Source organism: Rhineura floridana, chromosome 6 (assembly GCF_030035675.1).
Source record: "Rhineura floridana isolate rRhiFlo1 chromosome 6, rRhiFlo1.hap2, whole genome shotgun sequence".
NCBI lineage: Eukaryota > Metazoa > Chordata > Lepidosauria > Squamata > Rhineuridae > Rhineura > Rhineura floridana.
In genome coordinates, this window is record NC_084485.1 from 118,694,077 (window position 1) to 118,706,748 (window position 12,672).

At 41.9% G+C, this 12,672-nt stretch overlaps 1 protein-coding gene across 13 annotated transcripts in view; it reads left to right on the forward strand.

The window, feature by feature from the left end:
* LRRC8D (leucine rich repeat containing 8 VRAC subunit D) overlaps positions 1 to 11,902 on the forward strand; it is a 90,416-nt gene extending 78,514 nt beyond the window's left edge. For all 13 annotated transcript variants that reach the window (XM_061633613.1, XM_061633605.1, XM_061633606.1 and 10 more), the window contains one exon: positions 9,002 to 11,902. In XM_061633613.1, the coding sequence (XP_061489597.1) occupies positions 9,004 to 11,583 (2,580 nt within the window). In that variant the 5' untranslated portion in view covers positions 9,002 to 9,003 and the 3' untranslated portion in view covers positions 11,584 to 11,902. The remainder of the gene's footprint in view (positions 1 to 9,001) is intronic.
* Positions 11,903 to 12,672: the final 770 nt, after the last annotated feature.

Consider the following 12,672-nt stretch of genomic DNA (forward strand, 5'->3'; position numbering starts at 1 on the left):
ATTGAGCACAGTCAATCCTCATTAGGCTGTTTCACATTCCCCCTTCCTCTTTTACCCCCTTAAACTTTTTTTTTTTTTGCTTCTTGGTCTCCCTGTGCCTGCTGATGCCTCCTTCTTGTGCACCATAAGCAACAGCACTCACATCTGAACACTAAATAAAAGGAATGATAAATACAGTATTTCCCTAGAGTTTCATAACACACTTAGCTCAATAATTCTTAAAAATGATTGAGAATTAAGGTATCCTAAAAACTTTTCAAATCTAACATTCTTTGTGCTATGCAAAATGCACCATAGTCATCGATTCCATGAAATCAAGGAACAGAGAGGCCTGTAGAGGAAAGATCCACCTAGAAAACTAATGTACATGTTTTCAAAATGTGGCTTATAAGTGTGTTTTCCTTTTTAAATTGAAATATTTTTCCTAAAATTGAGAATAAAAAGGGAGCTTTGTTTTTTTATCATTTTAATTTCCCTTCCTGTTGTCTTGAAAGCATCTAGTGACATGCTGAACTATGTATGTAATATTATTCCGGTATGTTCTGCATTTCAAATGATGCAGTAATTGTGTAGGATGAACATTATCAAGAATGGGAAGATTTGGTTAAAAGAAAGCTGAAACATGTGTGAGAGACTTTATATAAAGCCATATATTAAAAATGAGAAAAGACGCAAAAATTGGAAAAGATGGCAAACATGGTTAAACAGCAAGTGCACGATATCCTCCTTTATAAATATATTTTTTTCTGAGAGAGGAACAGATTATAAATTCTGACAAATGAAATATAATTCTACAGTAAGGCAAGCCAAGAAGGAATTTGAGGAGCAAGGAAAGGCATCCACTTTGCTCCTTAAGGCATTTCTGCCATTTAGAAGACTAAGCCTTACTGAGAAACTATTAGCATTGTGTTTTTTCCCAAAGGGAAGGCTTATGGTTAGAAGCAAATATGCTGATAGTGTACAATGTGTATTTGGATTTTCAAAAAGAAAATGATGAACTCCATCAAAGGTTATTAGCAAACTTAGCAATCATGTACACATGGTTTGTGTAGCTGTGTGACCAGGATTCCAAGCTTTTTTCCTGCAAACATGGCTGTGCTGCTTAACTTCCTTCTTGCTGAGTCATTGCTGCATACTGGGATGGAGAGGGGAAGGGGAAGGTGGCGGTGAGGGTCAGTACAGTGCAGAGCCAATCTGTTGGTCCTGGCAGCGCATCTGCATCATGCTGGCCTCACTGCCGCCTCCAGAGCTTGGAAAAGTTACTTTTTTGAACTACAACTCCCATCAGCCCAATCCAGTGGCCATGCTGGCTGGGGCTGATGGGAGTTGCAGTTCAAAAAAGTAATTTTTCCAAGCTCTGCGCCTTACTCATCTGCCGGTCTGCAACAGCTACTCAGTTGGAGGTCAGTAAGTGGTGCAACCCAACCATGCCATCCGCTATTGGATTGGGGTCAGGGGAAGTTGTTCTTGGGGCCTGGGGAAACTGCTTTATTGTGGTGGGGCCAGCAGCACTGTTCTACTGCTGTTTTAATCACGGGCACAGGAGTTTACAAACAACAGAGTGCTACTGTCCATATAATTCACTCCCAGGGTACATAGACAGCTTTACAAGAGATTGGACAAACAGTTGGAGGCTTGGTCTACCAGTGGCTACTATTTTTCACAGCTTCTTTTCACTACTCTATTGATATCTGACATAAAACAGAGGTGGTTGTGCCCATCAGGCCGTGCTTGCGAGCTTCCTGGAAGCATCTAGATGGCTACTGCTGGAGACTGAGTCTATATAACTGGTCTGATCCAGCACAGCAATTCTTGTGATAATGATTGTTTTTAAAAGAAAATATTCCAGGATTCTTTATTTTTAAAGCTCTTCTTACATTGCTGTGGGTGAAACCTAAGGTAAGAGGATTACAGGAAGCTGTATAGTGCACCTTTGTCTCACATTCATTGGGTTTCCAAAGTGGTTTAAGGATTCCCCACTCCAGAAAATTCTATTGTGTTTCATGCCACTCTTTTCTCCCAATTGTAGAAAAAAGCTACTTACAGGGGGAAGAGCCAATTGTGCTTGAAATTGATGGTTGTATAAATGTGATTTTGCATAAATATTCAAGTAACAACAAAGCATCCTTTCAGTACAATGAATGTCAAACTATTATAGTTTAAGGTAATGTATATTCTAGGCTTCTTTCTATAGGCTTTCCATGTGGTCTGGATGTACTGAGAATTTTAATTTTTATAAAAGGTGCTAGTCCTCTGGGTTATAAAATAAAACTTGGAAATATATGTACAGTGTGTTGGTAAAAGCTCAAGTATTGGAAATGATCTGTATAGAACTTGTATAGGAAGATGAGGATTTAATGTCCTTGCCCTTCTCGCAATATTTTTCTTCCTTGCTAGGTTTTCCAACGGTTATAAGACAAAATTCTGGTACCTGGGCAAAGCCCAGGAGTAAAGAAGCAGAACCCCCAGAAAACACATGTCCATCCAAGGCAGGAGTGACTAATCTGTAGCCCTCCAGATATTGCTGGAGTCCATCTCCCATCAGTCCCAGTCAGCATGGCCAACATTGGGAATACCAGTGATTATCCATGCCAGATCAAAGGTGTACAACAGTTTTCATGTTTGATTTGGGCCAGGCTTAATCTAGATTCAGTCTAGATTACAACTGAGTAACAAACAGCAATAGCTAAAAATGTGTGCAGAGCAGATAATTTAAATCAGGAGCAGCTGTAGTAACCACACATTGTGAGAGACAGTTAGGGTTGCCAGGTCAGAAGCATCCCAAACCCTGAGATTTTGGGGGCAGGCCCAAGTGATGTCACAGGGCAGGTCCAAGTGACATCACAGGGCGGGTCCAAGTGATGTCATTAAGCATGATACATTAAGCATCAACCACAGTTGCTTGGCGCATACAATTCATACAAAAACATTTATCTGATTGGAAATTAAGATAGAAATCTTAGCTAAATGATGGAGCCTAGGGAACATTTAATCTAGCCAGTTTGCTTCTGGCAAAAAGGGTTCAAGTGCCCTCAGGCCAGGCCAGACCAGTCGCCAGAAGGCCATTGTAGGAAGAAAGGAGCCTAGTGTTGTGGAGATGTTAGATGGGAGCACTCAGGAGTAAAGGTGGATGCCCCCAAAGAGCTGCAATTCTAAACACACTTACTAAGGGATTAAGCCCCATAGAACTCAATAGGTCTTGCTTCTCAGTAGATACAGTTTGGATTGTGTTGTTAGTAAAGCTTGGCTAGGGATCCTCTGCAAAGATACCCTTATTCATATAGGGTTGGCAACCCCCTGCCTGGAATGCCCTGCCCCTACCTTTTAGCATCCAAATTTCTTTACAGATTTGACCCTTCAGTTCAGAAAGAGGTCTGAGAAATGAGTAAGATTCTCTACCCTTTTCTGTCTCCCCTGTGGGCTGCTATAAACTCACTTCATCAGCCAACCCAATTCCAGTGAATATAATTGATAGAGAGAAAACACACATGATTTGGTCTACCTTCATAGGCAGCAGCTTGGAAACAACAATTGCAGCCACGCTGCCTAGTATGTGAATTACCACTACTGGACAAGAAACAAAAATGAAGGTGCATCATCAGTGGGTTTAACAAGGTTGAGCAGAGCACATGGAACCACTGTTGTTGCTTCTATGGATTTAAGGGAGTGAGGTCACACATAAATGAAATGCAAAAAGAAAAAGAAAAAGACAGTGATGATTTCTTAAATGCAATACCATACCAACCACAACAAGATTCCTACGAGTAAGGCAGAAAACTAAGCATCCCATAACCAGTCAGGATTCCTAACCAAAAACCAAAAATATGAAAAATGAAGAAATATTTGTATAAGCATGGCTATCAAATATGCTTATTATTTATACAACCTGTAAAGATATTTGTAGTGCAATCCTAAGTTTATTTATTCAGAAGCAAGTCCCAGTGTATTCAGTGGGGCTTACTCAGACAGGGACAGAACCGCAGCCTTCATTCACACAACCCAAAATTCAGACTCATGCCACTTTAAGCTGTTTTGCAACTGTTTATACTTGTTTTTATGGTTATTGGATTTTAAAGGGATTTATTTCCTATTGTGAGCTGCCTTGGTTTCCAGACTGCAACCCTACCTCACAGGTTTGTTGGAAACATCCCCCCCCACACACACAGAGAGAAGATGTAAAAATACATACACCCCATATAATAGTTTTTTATTTATTTATTTATTTATTTATTATTTATTGAATTTCTTAGTCGCCCATCTGGCTGGCTATCCAGCCACTCTGGGCGACGTACACAATAGGCATACAAATATAATAGACATTAAAAATCTGAAAACAATGATGATAAAATCTAGCCCACCCCAAAAGCCTGCCTGAAGAGCCAGGTTTTCACGGCCTGGCGGAAACTCATTATAGAGAGGGCATGGCGGAGATAATTTGGGAGGGAGTTCCACAGGGTGGGGGGTCACAATTGAAAAAATCCTCTCTCTAGTCCTCACCAGTCTGGCTGTTTTGACTGATGGGATAGAGAGAAGGTCTTTTGAGGCTTATCTTGTTGGGCAGCATAGCTGATGTTGCTGGAGGCGTTCCTTCAGATAGACTGGGCCGAGACCGTATAGGGATTTAAAGATCAAAACCAACACCTTGAATTGGGCCCGGCAAGCAACTGCTAAATAGTGCAACTCTTTTAGCACTGGAGTTATGTGATCTCGCCGGCAGCTGCTTTTAATCGGGTGCGCCGCCGCGTTCTGTACCAGTTGCAGCTTCCGGACCGTTTTCAAGGGTAGCCCCATGTAGACCACATTACAGTAGTCTAGGCGAGAGGAGACCAGGGCCTGTACCACCGATGGGAGCAGATGATTGGGAAGGCAGGGGCGCAGCCTCCGTATCAGATGGAGTTGATACAGTGCTGCCCTGCTTATTGTCAAAAGCAATTGATCATTGCAGAACATTAAACAAATAAAATCAGTATTAGTTTCCTACATAATTAAAACAGTGATACCTAAGTAAGCCCTGCCTAATTGCTTTAAAAATAGGATTGAAGGGGGAGAGAAAGATATACAACACAAACACAATTCTTTCCTATGCTCACTCAACAGTCCCATTAATTTACAGCACAATCCTAAACATGTCTACTCAAAAGGAAGTCCTGTTGAATTCAATGGGGTTTACTCTGGCTATGTTTACTCTGGAAAAGCAAGTACTGGATCAAAGCTTCAAATTGGGAAGTTTGCAAAACACTGCCCTCTTCAAAATTTAAACCTGTCTGACTCCTACACGCAAGAGAGAAAAAGACTGAAAGCTTACTTATTCAATCTGTGAGATGTTCAGAAGGGCAGGAAAAAGCATGTTTTCTGAGCCTTGGGCCAGTCACTGCCTCTCAGCCTCAGATAGCAACTTCAGGAGAGGCATTTTCTGCAGGACCACAGCACTGCAAGGGGAGCTAAACCACTGCTGGGGGGGGGAGCAGAGTTGGCATGCAGCTTTTATAATGTACTTCTCGTTTAGTCCTCAGAACCTCTAGTTCTAAGGACAATCTGTTGCAAAGAATTAAACACAGAGCAGATCATTCAAAACTCTTCCCCGAACCTCAATCAGGCACCACACCAGACAAGCGTTGTGGATGGGTTGAGTCATGGGCAGGCTGGGCTTGGCTCAGCAGGCAGCTGTGGGCAAGGTAGGCCTAAACATCACAACTGGGGCCATTGTCGCACACACTTGCATCTAGCTCTTCGAGGCTGCTCTCTCCAACCAGTACGTGTGTACACTCGACATAGACATAAGCAAAATTATCTTTTGTTTTTAAAATAGTTTGGGAAAAACCAGATTAGGGGTAGGGTAAGATCTTTTCTCTCCATTTTCTGGCAACCAGGGAAAGGCTGCAGGCTTCCCAAAACTGGCCTGGCCAGTAGTTTTCTATTGGCCACAATTCTCTTGCCCATCTATCTTTGGTCTTTCTGCCATATTTGTACTTCGCAATTCCAGGCTATTGGCAGAAATTGCCAAATTGTACAAAAAACTGTCTTGGGGTATTTTCTGATTAAAGCCACATGAAAATGTATTTAACTGGAATATTTTTTAGCTCCTCCTGAAGGTTCCATTATTTCCAGTTCCTCTTTCTGGCTGCTATGGCTGGAAAAATATTTTGTAGCTTTAACAACCCTCTCCTATGCATGTTTACTCAGAAGTAAGTTCCGCAGAGCCAAATAGGATTTCAGTCTTAAAACCAATGGTTGCCTAGGCAACTAGACATGAAATCTTCCCCACTGCAGGTATTGCAGGCCACTTGATTATATCAGCATGGACTCGCTCAATCGTTTTCTTTTCTGTCCTTCAGTCCAGGCAGCAATGAATAAACAGGCATTATTAAAGCAGCTGGTAGTCACAGACTGACATTTTCTTTATCTATTTTTTTTAGAATGCTCATTGCCTTCCAGAAACCTCAGAGCCAGGTCTCCTTGTAAGAGTTGGGGAGGAAGGTGCTTTTGGAGTGACTTTTTGTTTCAGTTGGATCTCAAAAACAAGTTCATGAATATTAAAATTATGCTGGCTGTGTACTTATGAACAACAAAATTAGATCTCTCTATAAAGCCAAATTCTTAGCATATGTCTGGGGGCATACCGAAGAACAAAAAACTGTAGCCACTGAAACGAGAGCCTCATAATGCTTTGAGAACTGCTTTTGTGGGGGGTGGACGTGGGAATGAATTCCAAAACTGACTGATTTTTACTTGGAAGACTTTGGAAGAAGTGCATCAGTAGTACCATCTTGGTTAGTAGTATTTCTTTTGCAAAACTATTTTTTCCTTAAGAAAAATGGGAAACATTAATTGTCCATTCGATTTATTAAAAAGCACTGTTACTTATGGGCTTTATAAAGAACTAAACTACATGGTGCTTCCTCCTGTCGGCATGATTTGTAAAACTGCATGGGGACAGAGATTCAAGCCACTCCACCCAGCCAAGCACCCTAATGGGGATGCAACTCACTCCCTTCCTGATGATCAGATCAATCATTTGAGCAGGGAGGGCACGATAAACTCCCCCCAGTTTATCTACGAGGATTAGTTGAGGTGGGGGCCTGTGTCCTGTGTGTGGAGTGAACACGCCTATTGCTGGCTATTATGGCAGTGCCAGCCAAGGTATCCAATGCAATGTGGGACCCACATTGATGTGGACAAGATGCTTACTGTGATGCACTCGACCACCTGTTCATTAGATCCTTGTCCATCCTAGCTAATTTAAGCTAGCCAGAGTGGGATGACTGAATGGGTCATAGGAGTAGTAAACACATCTTTGCATGATGGTGTGATGCCCACTGCCCTTAAAGAGGTGGTGGTGCATCCACTTAAAAAGCCTACACTGGACCCAATGGAGTGTAACAACTATAGAACAGTCGCTAACATCCCTTTCTTGGCAAAGGTGGTGGAGAAGGTGGTTGTGGAGCAATTGCAGATACTCCTGGATGAGACTGATTATCTCGATCCATCAAAATCTGGATTCAGACCTGGTTTCAGAAAAGAATCAGCTTTCGTTGCCCTGATGGATGACCTTTATTGTGAGAGAGACGGGGAGTGCAACCCTCTAACTTCTGCTCAATCTCTCAGCGGCATTTGATACCATTGACCATGGTATTCTCCTAGACTGACTCAGTGGGATGGGTACTGGAGGCACTGTATTACAGTAGTTCCGCTCTTACCTTCTCCTTACTCCAGAGAGAAACACTGGGGGAATGTTCCTTGGCCCCCTGGCAATTGTGCTATGGTGTTGCACAGGGTAGTATTCTCTCCCCAGTACTATTCAATATCTATAGTAAGCCTTTGGGAGCAATCACTAGGAGTTTTGGAGCAAGGTGTCTGATGACACACAGCTCTATTTCTCCATAACATTTGAATCAAGAGAGGCTATGAACTCTCTGGATCAGTGTCTGAATGCTGTAGTGACTGGATGAGGGCTAATAAACTGTGCTTGAATCTTGGGAAGATGGAGGCTCTTTGGGTAGCTGGTTTAGGAGATAGGCAGGTTACCTGTTCTGGATGGGGTTGTGCTCCCTCAGAAGGACCAGTCTGTAGCCTTCAGGTACTCCTGGATTCATCTTTGTCACTAGAGGCCCAAGTATCCTCTGTGGTTTAGGGGTGCCTTTTACCAGCTTTGTCTGGTTCATCAGCTACAGCCGTTCCTGGACAGGAATAGCCTGACCCCTGTAGTCCATATGTTGGTAACCTTGAGGCTGGATTACTGCAGTTCGCTCTGTGTGGGGCTGCCCTTGACCCTGGTTCAGAAACTCCAGTTGGTGCAAAATGTGGTGGCCAGATTGCTGATGGGAGCATACGGTCGACAACATGTGACACCACTTTTAAAACATCTGCACTGGCTGCCTATCAGCTACCGAGCCAGGTTCAAGGTCCTTGTATTAATTTACAAAGACTTAAACAACTTAGGTCCAGGTATCTTAGGGACCACCTGAACCCTTATATCCCAGCTCGATCACAGATCTTCCGCAGGAGCAGCTCTTGTTGTTCTCCAAGTTGGTGAGGCTAATTTAACATTGACATGCAATCAACCCTTCAGTGTCATTGTCCCAGTTGTCTAGAATGCTCTGCCAACAGAGATTCAGCAGGCGCCTTCTGTCATAACTCTTAAGTGCCTGCTGAAAACCTTTCTGTTTTGCCAGGCTTATGCAGGCAATTAAGAACATGCATTTTCCGCAACAATTGACCTTTGTTTTTATTGTATTTTTAATTTTAAAAAAATAATAATTCTATGGTGGTGGTGGTTTTAAACATGTTGTAAACTGCTTTGATATTTTTAATGAAATAACGGTATACAAATATTTTCATAAATAAATAATATGGCCCCTAGAGGGCTGGCCAAGAGTGAATGCAGCATTTAGGCCAAAAGAAGCATTTAGGTCCTGGTCTAGCGGATACAGTTTGCATGCAAGAGTATAACATTATAATTTATCTGCCAACTATAATGACAGTTATTTTTGTTTTGTTACAGGAATGTTTACCCTTGCAGAAGTTGCATCTCTTAATGACATTCAGCCAACGTACCGTATTCTGAAACCATGGTGGGACGTGTTTATGGATTATCTAGCAGTTGTTATGCTAATGGTCGCCATTTTTGCTGGAACCATGCAGCTGACCAAAGATCAGGTGGTCTGTTTGCCAGTGTTGCAGTCTGCTGTAAATGCAAAAGCGCAGCCCAGCTCCTCGGGAAGTGCCAAAGCTACAAATGTTGTATCAGAATCAACTGCAGTCCCAGACAAAGAAACGCAGGCAGTGAGTACTGTTTCCTTTGACAGGGCACCTGTTGTCACAACTGACATACCTCTCAGCAGATCTACCTTTCCACCATTGCACTCCACCATTACAAATCAGGAAGAGAAGAAGGAGCAGAAGGATCCTCTGGGCCGAAAAACTAACTTGGATTATCAGCAATATGTTTTCATTAACCAGATGTGCTACCACTTGGCTCTTCCATGGTATTCAAAGTATTTTCCCTACTTAGCTCTTATACATACTATCATTCTAATGGTCAGCAGCAATTTTTGGTTTAAATATCCAAAAACTTGCTCAAAGATTGAGCACTTTGTTTCCATCCTAGGGAAGTGTTTTGAATCTCCATGGACTACAAAAGCGTTGTCTGAAACGGCATGTGAGGATTCCGAGGAGAATAAGCAGAGACTGACTGGCGCCCAGTCTCTGCCAAAGCATGTGTCAACCAGTAGTGATGAAGGAAGTCCAAGTGCCACTACCCCCATGATAAACAAGACTGGCTTTAAGTTCTCAGCAGAAAAGCCAGTTATTGAGGTCCCTAGCATGACCATTTTAGACAAAAAAGATGGCGAGCAAGCCAAAGCTCTCTTTGAAAAAGTACGGAAATTCCGGGCCCACGTGGAGGACAGTGATTTGATTTATAAACTCTATGTTGTTCAGACTGTCATCAAAACTGTGAAATTCATATTTATTCTTTGCTACACAGCGAACTTTGTCAATGAAATCAGTTTTGAGCACAGCTGCATGCCCAAAGTGGAGCATCTGACTGGCTATCAAGAGTTTGAATGCACACACAATATGGCTTATATGCTGAAAAAGTTGCTCATAAGTTACATTTCTCTCATTTGTGTCTACGGTTTTGTCTGTCTGTACACACTCTTCTGGTTGTTCCGGTTACCCCTGAAGGAATACTCCTTTGAAAAGGTTAGGGAAGAGAGCAGCTTCAGCGATATTCCAGATGTTAAAAACGATTTTGCGTTTCTCTTGCACATGGTTGACCAGTATGATCAGCTGTACTCCAAGCGGTTTGGTGTCTTCTTGTCAGAGGTAAGTGAAAATAAACTGAGGGAAATAAGCTTGAACCACGAGTGGACTTTTGAAAAGCTGCGGCAGCACATTTCCCGCAATGCTCAGGATAAGCAAGAACTCCATCTCTTCATGCTTTCGGGGGTCCCAGATGCAGTCTTTGATCTGACTGACTTGGATGTGTTGAAACTTGAGCTGATCCCTGAAGCTAAAATCCCAGCTAAGATCTCCCAGATGACTAACCTTCAAGAGTTACACCTCTACCATTGCCCTGCAAAGGTGGAACAAACAGCCTTCAGCTTCCTCCGTGACCACCTGAGGTGCTTGCATGTGAAGTTCACTGATGTGGCAGAAATTCCAGCTTGGGTGTACTTACTTAAAAATCTTCGGGAGTTGTACCTGGTAGGCAACTTGAACTCTGAAAATAATAAGATGATAGGACTTGAATCTCTTAGAGAATTAAGGCACCTTAAAATTCTCTATGTGAAAAGCAATTTGACCAAAATCCCATCAAACATCACAGATGTGGCACCACATCTAACCAAGCTTGTAATTCATAATGATGGCACCAAGCTTTTTGTGTTGAATAGCCTTAAGAAAATGGTGAATGTAGCAGAGCTCGAATTGCAGAATTGTGACTTGGAGCGCATTCCGCATGCCATTTTCAGTCTCACTAACTTGCAGGAACTGGATTTAAAGTCAAACAGCATACGCACAATTGAAGAAGTCATTAGCTTCCAACATTTAAAAAGACTGACTTGTCTGAAGTTGTGGCACAATAAAATAGTCATCATTCCTCCTTCTATTACCCACGTGAAAAACTTGGAGTCGCTTTACCTCTCCAACAATAAACTCGAATCTTTACCAGCTGCTGTGTTCAGTTTACAGAAACTCAGATGCTTAGATGTAAGCTACAACTCCATTGCAGTGATTCCTGTGGAGATAGGCTTGCTCCAGAACCTGCAGCATTTGCATATCACTGGAAACAAAGTAGATATTTTGCCAAAACAGCTGTTTAAATGTACAAAGTTGAGGACTTTGAGCCTGGGGCAAAACTGTATCACCTCAATTCCAGATAAAATTGGCCAGCTGTTGCAGCTAACTCATCTAGAGCTGAAGGGGAACTGTTTAGACCGTCTCCCAGTTACACTGGGGCAGTGTCGGCTTCTCAGGAAAAGTGGACTCATCGTGGAAGATCATCTCTTTGACACATTGCCTTCAGAAGTCAAAGAAGCATTGAACCAAGATACAAACATTCCCTTTGCTAATGGGATTTAAACAGAGGTAGAACACCAAGTGACTAACGTAGATTATACTAAAAGTACACATTGTTATAAAATCCTATGTTAAAATCTGGAACTTTTTTTGGGGGGGTAAGAAAGGACTGTTAAAGAAGGGTGGTAGAAGCTTGTTTGGTGTTTGTAGTATTTTAAAACATCATTTCCAAAACATTTTGGAGGGGAGAGAGGAAGGGGGGAGGGAATCCTTAACCAATCTTCTTTTTTTCTTTTAAGATGTTTGTAACTTGGATGCTGCCGCTTTTGAATGTTTACAAACTGCTCGCCTGCTTAATGTACATGATTAAACCAGTGACCTTTTCTTACTATAAAAAAAATAATGGCTCAATTCATTTTAGAGTTCTTTCAGAGACAATTGATTCGTATTGTTGACACTGATCCAACAAGGAAAGTCTATGTGTGCATTCAGTTGTAAGTTGTCTAATATAATCATCTGCCCTGCACTATGGGAGTGGATTTCTTGCAATGTGGATGGAAAATGTGCATCGCCTGCTATTCTAAGCTCCTAGTGGCGTGCATATTACACGTGACTCTGACTTCTGGATCACAGCTGTACTTTGCTAGATGTATAGCAAAGAGATATTCTATTGATTGGACATGAGGAATCATTTCCTCCATTTCTGACATTCAGGCGGTTAGTACTGTTCCTTATGTTGCCAAAACTCAAAAAACAAAAGAGAGGTTCCCAATGATACAAATAAACACAAAGCCAAAAATGCCAGAACCAATAATGAGGATGTGTGTGCAAGCCACAATTTATAAATGAAAAATGCTCACAGTGAACAAAAGAATATGTAAATACAAAACAAATGGATTATAAGTGAAAAAGGACTCCAAAGTATATCAGTAATGAGCTCTCCAAGATTGCCAACTTGTTTCACGCTTTCTCAAGCAACGGAGGATATAAGTACAAGAAATGTATCAAATGGCAGCTATCTATCAATGCCCCAGCATTTTACAGCAGATGATATTGTGCTGTACTCCCTGTAGGATTCAGTCAGATCAGTACAGATAGTTGCAATAAGATAGTTAATCCCTCCAATTGCTACAATCCACCAATCAAAATAAC